Here is a 14,728-nt window from a genome sequence, read left to right on the forward strand (position 1 = left end):
ATTAAGCCATATTGGCACTAGCTAATGACCATGTTTTATGTCAATAGCTGTCTCCAATTTAAAGTTATGAGTTGGTAAATAGGATGTGTGTGCAAGATCCCTTTTTGCAAATCCGGTCACATATATTTTTATATTTCACACCTTGCCATGCCCACACTGGTGTTTATTTAACACTTCTCTGTGGTTGCATGTGACCGAGGCCACATTCATGCTTTTATTGTATGTATATTATGTACATTCTCTCATTGTTTCGATGATAGTATCAAATAAATTGTTAGAATTATGTTGGCTAAAATAAATCCCTAATTGTTAAATGGAATGAAATTTTAAACTGATATCTGATATTAGTGTCTGTAAGCATTATCCCATATTTCTAATTTATTGCAAATTTTAAACTGTTCCTATTTTTAAAATTACTATTTGGCACCAGATTTTGTTGTAATTTGGCCAGTACTAAAGTTGTGCAATGTAATACTTCTTTGTAAATTACAGTTCATTTCTGCAACACAAGAAGATATTGATGATGCGAAAACCTTGTTGATAGAGCCCAGCCAAGAGGTAGCTGAAAGGATGATGAATTCCAACTTTCCTTTGCTACAGGAGCTAGCAAATATCATTGTTGCTACTAATTACAAATACTTTGGTAAGAAACTGGTGCTGTACAAATGTATGAATACTACCTGCACATGTTGAGAGTGTGTGTCAGTGTGTCCAATAATAGATAACTTGTCTTTGACTTAACACAAAAATCATAATTATTGCAAGTTGTTTGTTCATGTAGTTGTTGATTAATGCTTGCAATTTTTTTTGTAATGTAATAGCAATTTGACACATATGTACACTTGACTAAAGTAATCAAGGCTAATGTCTGGGACAAGTTCTAACTGAATCGCTAACATAATTATTTAAGTGGTTTTCTGTGGTTTTGACAGAAATGCCCTTTTAAGTTTAGCTCATTTCCCAGTCTATTATTGTTCTATTATCATAGCAAACAGCTGCAGCTATAATTTATACAACTGTTATTTCAGCAGCAGCATGCATGCAACTGCACTTGACTAACAGCCACTATAACTACTAAACCCTCAGAAACATTTTATTTTTTCGTTTTCCACTGTATTAAGATGATCAAGATTAATACTCTAATAGAACAGTCAAGTAACTAGTCTAATAGAGCAATCAAAGCTGTCACTACTTTTGCCCTGCAGTTAGTTTCTTTATAAATTATTGCGATTGTTACCACTCTCAGAGCTCGTAATATTTCAACATTTTCTAGAAGAATGTCTTCAATTTTTTATCTATGCTGTATTAGTTTTCAGAAACCCTTTTTATAATTCCTAGAGGGGCTAAAACAAATACTAATACCCGGAGAGTACTCATTAAGGATTTGGTACTCGAATAGTTAAATTGGTACTCGAGTACTCATTAAGATTATGTGACCCAACTCACATGATGTATTTGTCATCTGGGAGTGACACAATGAAAGTTGTAGAGTTTTGATTAGCATTTTTTTTTGTTGTTATTTTTTTGTCAGGGACACTAACATCAGTACATTAATACAGTGTGTGTATCATTGCTGTTACTTGAAAAGCTGTAAACTGTTTAAGGTTGGTACAAAACATGTCAAATGGGTGAGACTAAAAATAGCTAGTATTCGTGAGTACTCAATCGTTAACTCTAGAGAGTACTCAAATACTAAAAAACCACGATCGAAAATCAAAGATCGTTTCAGCCCTAATTCTTAGATCTGCCACTGTTGCTGTGCAGCATTCTCCAGATATAAAGTACATTGTAAGAATTACCTTTGACATAATTGAGTCCTTTGCAGAGGATCTGAATGTCTAACAGAGAAGGTACAGATATTATTGCTAAAGCACAATTTTAATAATACAATACTTATTTTGAAACAACCGTTATATATGCACACAAAATAACCAAACTGTGATAATGGTGCAACCTTATGAATCCTGGGTGAAAAAAATGGTGGCAGCCAAGAAATCAAGTCATTAGGTCTAAGTCCCTGAAATTAGGTTAGGTAATCCTAAGGCTGCAGCACATGTTGCTGTCAGACCTTCAGTGCTGGTCACTGTAAAGTGCTAATAATAATAATAATAATAGCAATAAATGGCTGCAGTGATATTAACAGTGCACACAGCCATTAATAGCATTGTCATTATTGCAGCCATTTCTTGCATGGCCGCCACCTTTGTTCTCACAACTTTTTTCTTCCATCTTAAGGCTGCACCGTTTTTCCAGAGCCTGGCTGTTTTGTGTGGGTTTCACTTCTTTTTGTACTTTATAAGACCCCAAAACCAGCCTATGGCTGACTTTCGGGGTTTGTTTTTACTCACATTTCTTCTTATCTATACAGACACAATGATGATTATCGAAGACACACTTATATCAAGACACACGGTAGTGTGTCGTGCGGCCCAAGAAGCCGGCACGCAACACCCGTGAGTATATTGACAGGAAGAACAAAAATGCAATTTTCGAATCTTCGTAGCTCTGTGCTGCCTTGACGAAACAAGACGATTTTTGCTGTGGATACTCTCTCCAACTTCAGCACTCCACATTCCAAATTTGAGCACAATCGCTTCTGGCGTTCCCGAGATATGCGACTTCAAAAATTGGCTTAATTTCTTGGGGTTTTTTTTCTTCTTATTTTTCTTCCTCCTTTCGCACACTTACAAAAACTGCTATAAAACGCGAACACCATATCCGATTGCCTTGAAATTTGGCACACAGAAAGGGGGGTATAAAGGCGCATCTCGGTACCAACTTTGGCTGAAATACGATAAACAGGCAAAGAGTTATGAGCGATTATTCACGAAAAATAACACCAATATGTTGTTACGCTACAGGGTGAACCGCGTATGGGAAGAAGCTGAAAATCGCTGGGTGAATAGGTTAACTATTAAACCTCACACCTTTTGTAGTTTGAAAGAAATCGAGCTAAAAACCAGGAAGATACAACGAAAAAACCAACAGTGGTAACAAATACGCAATCGAGATTAGCTAATAAAAAAAAACGACTGCTTGCCACGCCTACCAGATAAACCGCTAGGGCTAATGCTTTCGAAATCGCTGTACAGATGAAGTAATCATCTTAGAAAGGCTCTTCAATGGTGTAGAAGAATCAGACTTAAAGCCACGGAGTTATAACACGAAATCCAACTTAAGTGCGAATCGAGATACTCTAATAGAGCAGTCATTCTAATAGAGCAGTCAGCCTGAAGAGAATTCAAGAGATCAGCTAGAAACAAGTAACCTGTATAGAGATCAGCTACAAACAAGTCACCCTGTAGAGAGATCAGCCTCAAACAATTCACCCTGTAGAGAGATCAGCTAGAAGAAGTTACCTTGTAGGGAGTTCATGCAACTACGGAAAGAGATAGTTCAGCTAGAAGAAATCACCTTGTAGAGTTCAGCTACAAAGAAATCACCATGTAGAGAGTTCAGCTACAAACAAATCGCCCTGTAGAGAGATCAATAGAAGAAGTTACCTTGCAGAGAGTTCAGCTACAAAGAAACCATCATGTAGAGAGATCAGCTACAAACAAATCTCTCTGTAGAGAGATCAGCTAGAAGAAGTTACCTTGTAGAGAGTTCAGCTAAAAATAAACCATCATGTAGAGAGTTCAGCTGCAAACAAATCACCTGTAGAGACTTCAGCTACAAACAAATCTCCCTGTAGAGAGATCAGCTAGAAGAAGTTTCCTTGTAGAGAATTCAGCTACAAACAAATCACCCTGTAGAAAGATCAGCTAGAAGAAGTCACCTTGTAGAGAGTTCAGTTACAAAGAAACCACCATGTAAAGAGTTCAGCTACAAACTAGTGACCTTGTAGAGACATCAGGTAGAAGAAGTTACCTTGTAGAGACTTCAGCTACAAAAAAAACCATTCTGTAAAGAGCTCAGCTACAAACAAATCACATGTACAGAATTCAGCTACAAACAAATCACCCTGTAGAAAGATCAGCTAGAAGAAGTTACCTTGTAGATAGTTCAGCTACAAACAATTTACCCTGTAGAGAGAGTAGCTAGAAGGACTCACCTTGTAGAGTGTTCAGTTACAAAGAAACCACCATGGAGAATTCTGTGATAAATATATGTATTATATATATAATTTGTACATTTACTGATAAAATCAGAAATATTTAAAGTACATCTGCTTCATCTTTTCGTCTTCCTGTGGTAAAGAAAAAAGATAGGTTGAAAAAGTTCCAAAGCCGTCCATAGGCCTGCTTTGGGGTATGCAAGTACAAAAAGAATTGAAATCTAATCCAAAACAGCCTAGCTGTAAAAAAAGAGTGTGGCTCTCAAAAAGGCTATGGTGAAAAAGATGTGAAATCCAAGGTGGCGGCCAAGAAATGGCTGTGATGGTAGGTTAATGGTAAAAATTTTAATAACGGAAATTCAGGTGTATTGTGTGCCAAGACCAAGCGGCACCAAATTCATCTGAATTGTCGTTATTAAAATTTTTACCATTATCCTACCATCACAGCTATTTCTTGGCCGCCACCTTGGATTTCACATCTTTTTTCACCATAGCCTTTTTGAGGGCTCCACTCTTTTTTTACAGCTTGGCTGTTTTGGATTAGATATGTATTGTATTGCATGCATTTGTTCAATATTATTGTAATACTCTATAGCACTTCATAGTTACCACTCAGTAGCCATTATTAGACAATTGTCTTATCACCATTCTCTCAATGACACACAGTACTACAGCATCAAGACACACGATAGTGTGTCGTGTGGCCCAAGAAGCCGGCAGGGTATATTGACAGGAAGAAAGAAAACATCATTTTCACACTTTTGTATCTCGGTGATCCCTTATCCGATTGGACACAAATTTGCTACAGAGTTGCCCGCCAGTCAGGTGAGTCTATATACCAAATTTGAAAAAAATCGCTCTAGCCATTTCCGAGCTACGAGCTGCCAAAGTTTCAATTTTTTTTCTTCGTTTTTTTCTTTCTTCTTCATGTTTTTGCACACTTGCAAAAATTCCTATAAAACGTGAACGCGTGCTCCGATCGCCTTGAACTTTGGCACACAGAAAGGGAGTCCAAAGGCGAATCCTAGCATCACATTTGGTGCAAATCTGATGAATGGTGCGGGAGGTATGACCAATTATTCGTGTAAAACAAGATCGATTTGTTGTCACGCGTACAGGGTAAACGGCTTCATGGAACGAGTTGAAAATTGCTATGTAGATGGGGTAACCATCGTAGGAGTGCCGTTTGGTGGTTTGAAAGGAATCGAGATAAAGACCATGGAGATATGACACAAAACCCAACCTGTGTCACAATGAGTGATATCCGCAATTACGTTTCTACGCTGAAGTGGTATTCCCAGACAGTTAGCAAGGAAACAATTGCTTCAGCGCTTGTTAGTTACTCTCTGGCGATATAATGCCAAAATGATCCTGAGGTATTATGGCTTATGCCCAGAAGATGACATAGACTTGATGAATTAAGTTATTAATTAAGGTTGTTTTGTAGTTAAGGTAGCTAGTTTTGTAGTTAAAGTACTTAGTTTGGTAGTTAAGTTAGTTAGAATTTTGTATAGCATATTTGTGGTTTTTTTATTTTTTTCCATCTTGTGGTGTCTATTTCTTGACGTAGCGTGCATATCTGTGATGTCACAAAACAAAATGGCCGCCGTAGTGTGGGGACTTTGTACATGGAGGTATTGGGCGAGATGGTGTTTCTCTATGATAACGTTTATAAATTCGAATAAGGGCAAAGGTAAGGCTTATAGTGTATAAGGCAATACAAATAAGCCTATTTGTGGGTGATTTTAAATTTTTCGGTCTGCTTTCCTTGTTGGAGCTCGTTTTGCACTGTCACGGTGCGTGTACTACTTCTTACCTTTATTATCTCGTGGTTCCACGTGTAAAAATATACAGACAACATTCATTTCGAATACTGTGTGCCAAAGTCTCTAAAGCCCCCACACTAACACGGCCATTTTGTCAATTATTATATCAAATTTTGTAATCGCAACGTCAAAAAACGTCATTGCGGATATCACTCATTACGCAATCGATTTTTATGAATAAAAAAAGTATTAGTTTTTTACGCCTACTAGGCAAAACCGCTTAGAGCAATGAGCTGAAAATCGGTGTATAGCTGGAATAATTTTCATAGGAAGTCCTTGCAGTAGTACAGAAGAATCGGATTACAAACCACTGAGTTATGATTCGAAAGCCAACTCCGTGTGACAAATGCGAGATCAAGATACTCTAATAGAACAGTCACCCTAATAGAGCATTCAGCTAATTTACTCCATTATAGAATTCTATTACATTACAAGTTATTCTGTAGGGAGTTCAGCTGCAAATAGTTAATCTTATAGATAGTTCAACAAGAAGCAAGTCATGCTATAGAGAGTTCAGCTACAAATATATTGTTGTAGTGATTCAGAACATTACAAGTCACACTGAAGAGAGTTCAACTATAAACAAGTCATGCACGCTATAGAGAGTTCAGCTACAAACAATTCACTCTGTTGACGTTCTGCTACAAACAAGTCTTCATGCAGAGAGTTTAACAACCAAAATCTACCATGTAAAGACTTCAGCTAGACTAAAAAGTTACTCTGTAGAGAGATCAGCTAGAAATAAGAGAGAGCTCAGCTAGCAAACGTCACCTTGTAAAGAGTTCAGCTACAAACAAATCACACTATAGAGAGATGAGATAGAAGAAGCCACCTTGTAGAGGGTTCAGCTGTGAAGTGATCGCCCTAGAGAGAGTTCAATTACCCTGTAGAGAGTTCAGCTACAAAGAAACCATCCTGTAGAGAGATCAGCTAGAAAGAAGTCACCTAAAGCGACATCAGCTACAAAGAAACCATCCTGCAGAGAGTTTGGCTACAAAAAATCACCCTGTAGAGTATTCAGCTACCAACCAATCATCTTGTAGAGTGTACAACTAGACACGAGTCACCCAGTAAGAGAGATCAGCTACAAGAAGTTACATTGTAGAGAGATCAGCTAGAAGAAATTACCTTACAGAGAGTTCAGCTACAAAGAAACTACCTGTAGAAATTCAGCTACAAACAAATCACACTGTAGAGATATCAGCTAGATACAAGTTACCTTATAGGGATCAGCTACAAACAAATCACCCGTAGAGATGTGTGTTGGGAACAAATCACCATTGTATATAGAGAGTTCAGCTAGAAAAAAGTCACTCTGAAAAGAGTTCAACTACAAACAATGGGAGTTTCAGCTACAGTTCAGTTATGTATAAGAAATCACCTTATTACCTACAGTATGATTATCTTTAATTGTTAAATATACAATATTTTTAATCAGACAAAAACCGTACACAACATTTCTTCCCTTGTTCCACAATTCCTGCAGAAAAGAAAAAAAAACAAGTTAGAAGGAAGCCCTAAAGCCAGCCATAGGCCAGCTTTGGGGTATACAAATACAAAAAGAAGTGAAATCTAATCCAAAACAGCCAAGCTGTAAAAAAGAGTGTGGCCCCCAAAAAGCCAAGGTGAAAAAAAATGTGAAATCCAATGTGGTGGCCAAGAAATCATTATAGCTGTGATAGTAGGTTAATGGCAAAATTTTGATTATGACAATACAGGTGAATTTGGTGCCGAATCCTAGTGGAGGAGGCAATGCAAATTCACCTGAATTGTCGTAATTAAAATTTTTGCCATTAACCTACCATCACAGCCATTTCTTGGCTGCCACCTTGGATTTCACACCTTTTTCACCTTGGCCTTTTTGGGGGCTACACTCTTTTTTTACAGCTTTACTGTTTTGGATTAGATATTTATATACAGGACAGGTTACAACAGATAACATGCAAATATGGCCTGAATACCTAAAACTACAGCAACAACATGGAAATGACATGTACAGTGATACTACTGGAACTGTATTTTACAAAATACAATATAAAGTCATAAGATGTGCGCACTGAGTTCAGTAATTGCAATATTTTGCTGAGTGAATGAGTTTCTGAGTGTAATGACCTACAGTAGTTGCTAAGTTAAGGTTGATGGTTGCACTGAGCCAGGTTGATGGCAGAAGGGGTAGAACATGGTTGCACGCCGCTTATTTTAATGCTATCACGTGAGTTGTAATAATTGCAGTAAAAAACAGCCATCAATAGGATTTAGTGAGGCTCAGTGAATATTTTGGTAGTGTTTCATATAAACATTGAGGCTATGTACTTTGTTTTGTAAGAGCCCCTGAATTTCTTGGTGAAATGGTGAAAATGATTTTCGCGCACCTAACAGGGCTCTTTCAAAACAAAGTACCGTATTTCTATATTTATAAACTGTTAAAAATATTTCGTCGAAGCTAGCATCCGACGAAAATTAATCACGCGAAAAATTTTTACTAACGTAATATTAGAGAAGTTGAATCGAATAAATTCGGTTTACTGCTTTCTGGCCACCTGGATCGAAGCTTAGCCGTTGGCGTTTCAAGAGTATGTCTTTGCTGCAGTATTTTAATAAAACAAGAATGGCCTCCTGCATCCCAAGAGAGAGCTGCCGCTGGGTCCTCGCCTGGGGATTTCGCGGCCAGCGATAGCAATGATGCCATGCCATAATTTATGATAGACAGCTACTACAAGACCCATTAAATGAAGTATGTATATATACGAATATGTAAATTGCATGGAATGAGCTTCTAGCTACAACAATTCCACTCCAGTCCACTCGGCTTGAGTTTGTGACCGGAGGACAACTCTCAGGGTGAAGCCTCCATGGAATGGAGATGCCACACTTAAGTTTCACTGCTTGTTATTCTGCTTCTCCTATATACAAAAAGGACAGTACAATTTTAACGAATTAATAAAGCTACATAATTCATTGTTAAAAAAATTTTCATCGCTTGAAGACTCCGGTGAAAACTTTTTAACACGAAAATTTAACTCGTGAAAATTTCTCGCAGCTTATATTTATAGAAATACGGTACATTTTCTTGAAGCTTACATGAAACACTATCTAAAGATCTACTGAGCCCCATTGAACTCCAATGTTTGCTGGTTTTGTATTATGACTATTGAGACGCACGTGAAATTCCAAATAGAAATATGTAATTAAAATAAGTGGCGCCCATGCATGTCCTACCTTCACTGGGTTGATGGGTCAACCACTGAGTCATAGTTGTTGACTGATGGTACTGCTACAGCTCTAATAGACTACACATTTTGATAGAACATTTATAGAATGTTCTAGAACAATCTAGTACTACTATCAGTAGATCTATGAAATCAAGACACATGGTAGTGTGTTGTGTGACCAAGAAAGCCAGCATGCCACACCATAGGTATATTTGCAAAATGCAATTTTCACACATATAGCTCTATGCTACCTTCTCGAATTGAAATCATTTTAATACTGCAAACACCATCCACCCCACATACTAGGGATCTGCAATACATATCGATATGCCAATATATCAATACAGCAAATAAGTATTACAATATGATACTGCACATATAAAATATTGATGAAGTTTTCTACTAGAACAAACAGTGATTGCTTTATTAACAGTGATCTCCTTCTTAGGGATACTCAAATAGAAAGCCTCCCTGTCAGTGGCGTAGCTAGAGATTTAGCCATGCCCGGGCATTGGGTGGGCAGACCCAAAAGCATGCAACACACATACACATGCCCATTTTCATATGGACATCAATATATTATCAACAAAAAAAAACACACCTAGCTACGATGACTATCTGCATGATCTAACTATCCTTGTGTACAGGAAACTACGATGACCATCTGTACGATCCAGCTATCCTATATCTGTGTGTAGGAAGCTACAGCCTTACTAATCATAAACGCTAAAACATTGGTTGCCTTCGCTACCTTGTACTGACCACACCTTGTCAGACCTGGTTGTATAGCACAGGGCGCTTACTATCACGTGGCAGTGCCGTAAAACCACCTGGCACCTGAAACAGATCAGAACAAATAACCTGTTCATATAAGACGTTATTCCATACCATCATTAAAATTTCTAAGCATTGAACTCAAAATTTCCAATGGGTGACTTGGGTGTTCTCGCTAACATTTAATCGTTTCACAAACTACAGCTGTCAGATCACCAGTCAGCCTCCATTCCGCGCGTTCCCTTGCTGCACTACGATGAGGGCACGGTCACATCTTCTATATTTATCACACATACATCCAACACCAGAAATTTAAAACTCTTCGTGATGTCTCAGCCCCCGGCGTGCGGTTTACGATCACGCGATCTTCATCATTCTATTTATTGCCTTACGTGGTGTACCTTTCTGGAATGAGTTGCAATACGTGCGAAATCTCAAAGGTCTATTTAAAAGTTGGTGTACTTCGTGTGTGTATTCTAGAACAGTCTTTTGGTGTACGGCGAGTCCGGTGTACGGGTACAGTTCTTAAGCTCACGTGCTTAATAACTGGAAAAGCTGATGGTAGGGCAGAATATCTTGATGCCCGGGTCTGGCTACGCCACTGCTCCCTGTTACAGTGCTATAAATTGTAGTGGTATGAGAAACCATACAAATAAGCGTGTATAAGTGCCATCTTGACAACTCATCAAAATGTGGAGTAATCCGGACAATCCTTTGCGGGAGTGTGCATTAAACTGTTTGTGGTAGCTAACTGTCTGTGTGACAGCCACAAAGTTACAAAGAGAAAACCAACCTGGTGTAAAATTGTGGGGGTGAAATACTGAACAGTCACCAAGAATAGGCACAGATTAGGGTTTTTGATTCATTGGAATAAAGAAGTTGCAATAGTATTGTTTTATTTAATTACTTTTGTAATGCTCTAATAGAGTGCACAGTTTTTTCGACAACTTCTAATAGAACACACATAGAATGTTTTAGATTTTCCATTGGTAGATCTATGAAATTATGAACTTCTACTATTGAGTAGATTTTAGCTAGAAATTAAGTGAGGTGAACAACTGTGATAGCAGCAGCTCAGTGGTTAAGAATTTGGATGTTCAAGGTTCAAAGTTCAAATATTCTAATAGAACAGTCACTGCAGGGTGTCGAGATATTATGCGCTTCTTACTACATTTATAGTTTATTGTTGTAATATTTGTGCATGTGTGATTCTAAATCATTAGGTTGGTTATTAGTGTGAACACGTCATACGTGTAGTAGCTTCCTTTGTTGTCTCCAAGAATTAAATCACTATAGCTACCTCACATTGGTGCTGTGACAAAGTTGGCACATTGTTTCTGTAATGAAAGTCTAGCTTTGGCATCATGATGAAAAAGTGTTGCTTCAACTGACTTGTTTGTTACTAAATTGGAAACAGCATGGATGGCACATTACGCCTTCATTCCAAACGGCGAGGCCTCAAAGGAAGCGTGACCAAGCTAACCACAAAGGTTGAGGACATGCCAAATCTCCGCAGACCTGGAAGGTGTCAATTCCCATTCCGTCACAGAAATGAGGAAGCTGATGGCTGCCACTACCCTTGCTCAACTCCGGATGCCAACAAGAGCAGATTGTAGAACTAGATGCTGCCATTGTGGCAAAGATAGATACCGAGACAGAGTTTGAGGAGAAGATTGTTAACACTGATACCTATCAGCTAACCCTAGAGGAACAACCAGCAAAACAGAGACATTATAATTAGATGCTCCAATTATCTTTGGATGTCAGCACTTGCTGTCGTAATTATTTTGCAAATCCTAGTAGTTCTAAACTCTCCAGGACTATAGGAAATGTTTTTGTCACAGCTGTAGTGCCTCTACTTATTGGAATCAATTCAACAGCATTATTTCCTAGTAACTTGAAATTAACTTGTCCTATATTTATTAATTATGCAAAATCTATGTACCTAAATTTGTATGTCTCTTGCTTGTATTAGTAGTGTAGTTATTATTATTATTTTAGAACTAATGTACTTGTTGTTTTGTATTTGTCTGTGCTTTGCTCTTTGTGCTGTTGTATATGTATTCAGTTGTTCTGGTAAGGAAGAATGGCTATATGCTGATTGATAGAGGATAAACAATAAATCTAATTAAATCAAAGATATAATTCTGAAGCATTTACCACAGATATGAGATATTGTAAAACTGTGTAAATAGTAAATGAATGTCACAGTAAAGTTAGATTTATACTCTAATAGACCAGTCGGTCTCCTCTCAGTCATACTTCAAAATTTACAGAGTAATATAACAGTCAGTAGTACTTTTATAAACAAGATGACTGTAATCAATGGATACATGTCAGACTCTCTAAGCAAATAATTATGTTTTATTTCAAAAGATCTTACTTTTTTACCAATGTATTGTTCCCCAGTGAGCCCATCACTGACAAAAATATGTGATATCCACCCCAAAACACTTTCATTGTAAAAAATAGAGATGCATACAAGGAACTATAAGTACCTGTAACCCAATGTAAAAACAGCTCAGTTGTAAAGAAAGGCCTCATGAAAGCAAAAACAACTGAGCTTATTTCTATATCTGGAGCGGCCAAGAAACAATCTTACTACAATTACCAAAGTTTTAATCCATATATGGCTGTAAAGCAAATGCACCCATTAATAAAAAATGACTGACAACTGAAACAGCTGATATCTGAAGTGGCCAAGAATGAATGTTCATATACAACTAATTGCAGTTAATAAAAATTTAACATTGAACCTTTATCATTCAGCTGTATCATTCAGCTGTATTGTATATTCACTCTTGCTGCATCTTAAGTTTAATTTCTTTTAACTCTAATTGGCTTGTAATTTGGCCATCTTTTTTAAGTCAGTGTGAGAAAACAAAGGCGGCCAAATTACCAGCCAATTAGAAAAGATGTTAATTCAGGATGCAGCAAGAGTGAATATAGAACACAGCTGAATGATAAAGGTTCAATGTTAAATTTTTATTGATTACAGTTAGTTGTATATGAACATTCATTCTTGGCCGCTTGAGATATCAGCCGTTTCAGTTGTCAGTCACTTTTACTTTCACCTGCTTTACAGCCAAGGTGTTCTTGCATGGATTAAAACTTTAGTAATTATAGTAAGATTGGTTCTTGGCTGCTTCAGATATCAGCTGTTTAAGCTACCAGTTATTTTTGCTTTCTGAGGTCTTCCTCTACAACTGAGTTGTTTTTACATTGGATTACAGGTACTTGTAGTTTCTTGGACACACGTTTTTTTACAGTGAAGGTGTTTTATGGGGTAGATTGTAACTACTTTACTGTACTGTAGCTACTGTACATTGAGGCAATGAGATAAAGTCCATAATGGAGAATTTAAAAATGACCCCAACTATAAAGAAGCAAGTGAATGGAAACATTTCTAGTGGCTGTAGCGTATAGTAGATTTGCTTTTCCATGAAATTGCCATGACTCTTCATATATCATATGTGGCCCAGTGTGGGAAAACTGGTCTTATTGCCTATTTAAAAGTATCAAAAAACGTCGGTTTTAAGTATTAAGTGTGTTGTAGCTCGCCAATGGTTGAAGCTATGTGCGCTACTTTTCTCACGTTTTACACCAATTCCTTCCCCTCCAAGACATCCACTGTACAAGTACCCAACAGCTAAGTTTCCTGCCTATTTAGATAGTTTTTAAATCGAGGTTGACTATATTAGGCAAGCTCCAAAAGGGGTGGGTGGCAGGGGCCTGGAAGAAGGGTAGGAAACTGTTTTAAAAGTTGAAGAGGAAGGCGTAGGGATGAATTAGGCTAGGTTATGTGCCATTCAAATATCAAAATTGACTTAAATGAAAGGCAATTTACCACACAGATCTTTATTCAACACCACGGAGCTTTACAGCCACATACAACCATCCCCAGGCTGACCAGTGAAGGCCCCACACTGCACATATGGATTGTCACTGGGTTTGGGAAAAACAGCCAGCAAAATATGTCTAGCTGATTTTGATGGTGAAATTAGATAGTTTATTCATGTAGCTTTGTGTTCTTGGTAAAAAATCAGACCTGCTGACATGGGCAATAAGGCTGGTTTTCCCAGATCCAGTTGTATTAGGTACATAGGTAGGTAGGTAGGCAGGCAGGCAGGCAGGCAGGCAGGCAGGCAGGCAGGCAGGCAGGCAGGCAGGCAGGCAGGCAGGCAGGCAGGCAGGCAGGCAGGCAGGCAGGCAGGCAGGCAGGCAGGCAGGCAGGCAGGCAGGCAGGCAGGCAGGCAGGCAGGCAGGCAGGCAGGGGCGTACGTGCATATAAATGGATCCATAGCCAGGATCATTTTTGATTTAGCAATGTTATTGTAATTGTTGGGTCTAACCAGATTTTTCAAAGAGGAGTTCCAGTGGGCAATGCAATGGTAGTTGTGAGCCACTAATGCATGGAATTATCAGTTCAACAGTTCAACAATTCAGTGGATTGAATTGCCACAGTTCCACTGATGTTTAGCGCGTATAAATATATATGTAGTATAGCTAAATTAATGCGATAGTAAAACTGTATTGCTGTATTTTAGTCAGTGTGGATAAAGCTATGCACTAACACAAATGGATCAACTTACAATCTTGAAGCTTAGACTGTACTAGGTTTGAATGTGCTATTATACTACAATGTTTAGTCTATAAGCACTATAAATACAACACTTAAAATTTTCAGTAACTTGTTGCTACAGTAGCTGATCTCTCTACATGATGGCTTGTTTGTAGCTGAACTCTACAGGTAACTTGTTTCATTTATAGGAATTGAACCGTTGGGGACTACTTGTAGAGTTCAGCTACAAATAGGTCACCCAGTAGAGAGTTTAGCCACAAACAAATCATCCTATGGA

General features: G+C 38.0%; 1 protein-coding gene across 1 annotated transcript in view; it reads left to right on the forward strand.

Annotated features, from left to right (window-relative positions):
* The window catches only part of LOC136267015 (uncharacterized), a 176,550-nt gene that overhangs the window by 81,725 nt on the left and 80,097 nt on the right, over nucleotides 1-14,728 (forward strand). The window contains exon 13 of the mRNA XM_066062065.1: nucleotides 493-643. Coding sequence (XP_065918137.1) covers nucleotides 493-643 — 151 coding nt within the window. The remainder of the gene's footprint in view (nucleotides 1-492; nucleotides 644-14,728) is intronic.

Source organism: Dysidea avara, chromosome 9 (genome assembly GCF_963678975.1).
Source record: "Dysidea avara chromosome 9, odDysAvar1.4, whole genome shotgun sequence".
Classification (NCBI taxonomy): Eukaryota; Metazoa; Porifera; class Demospongiae; order Dictyoceratida; family Dysideidae; genus Dysidea; species Dysidea avara.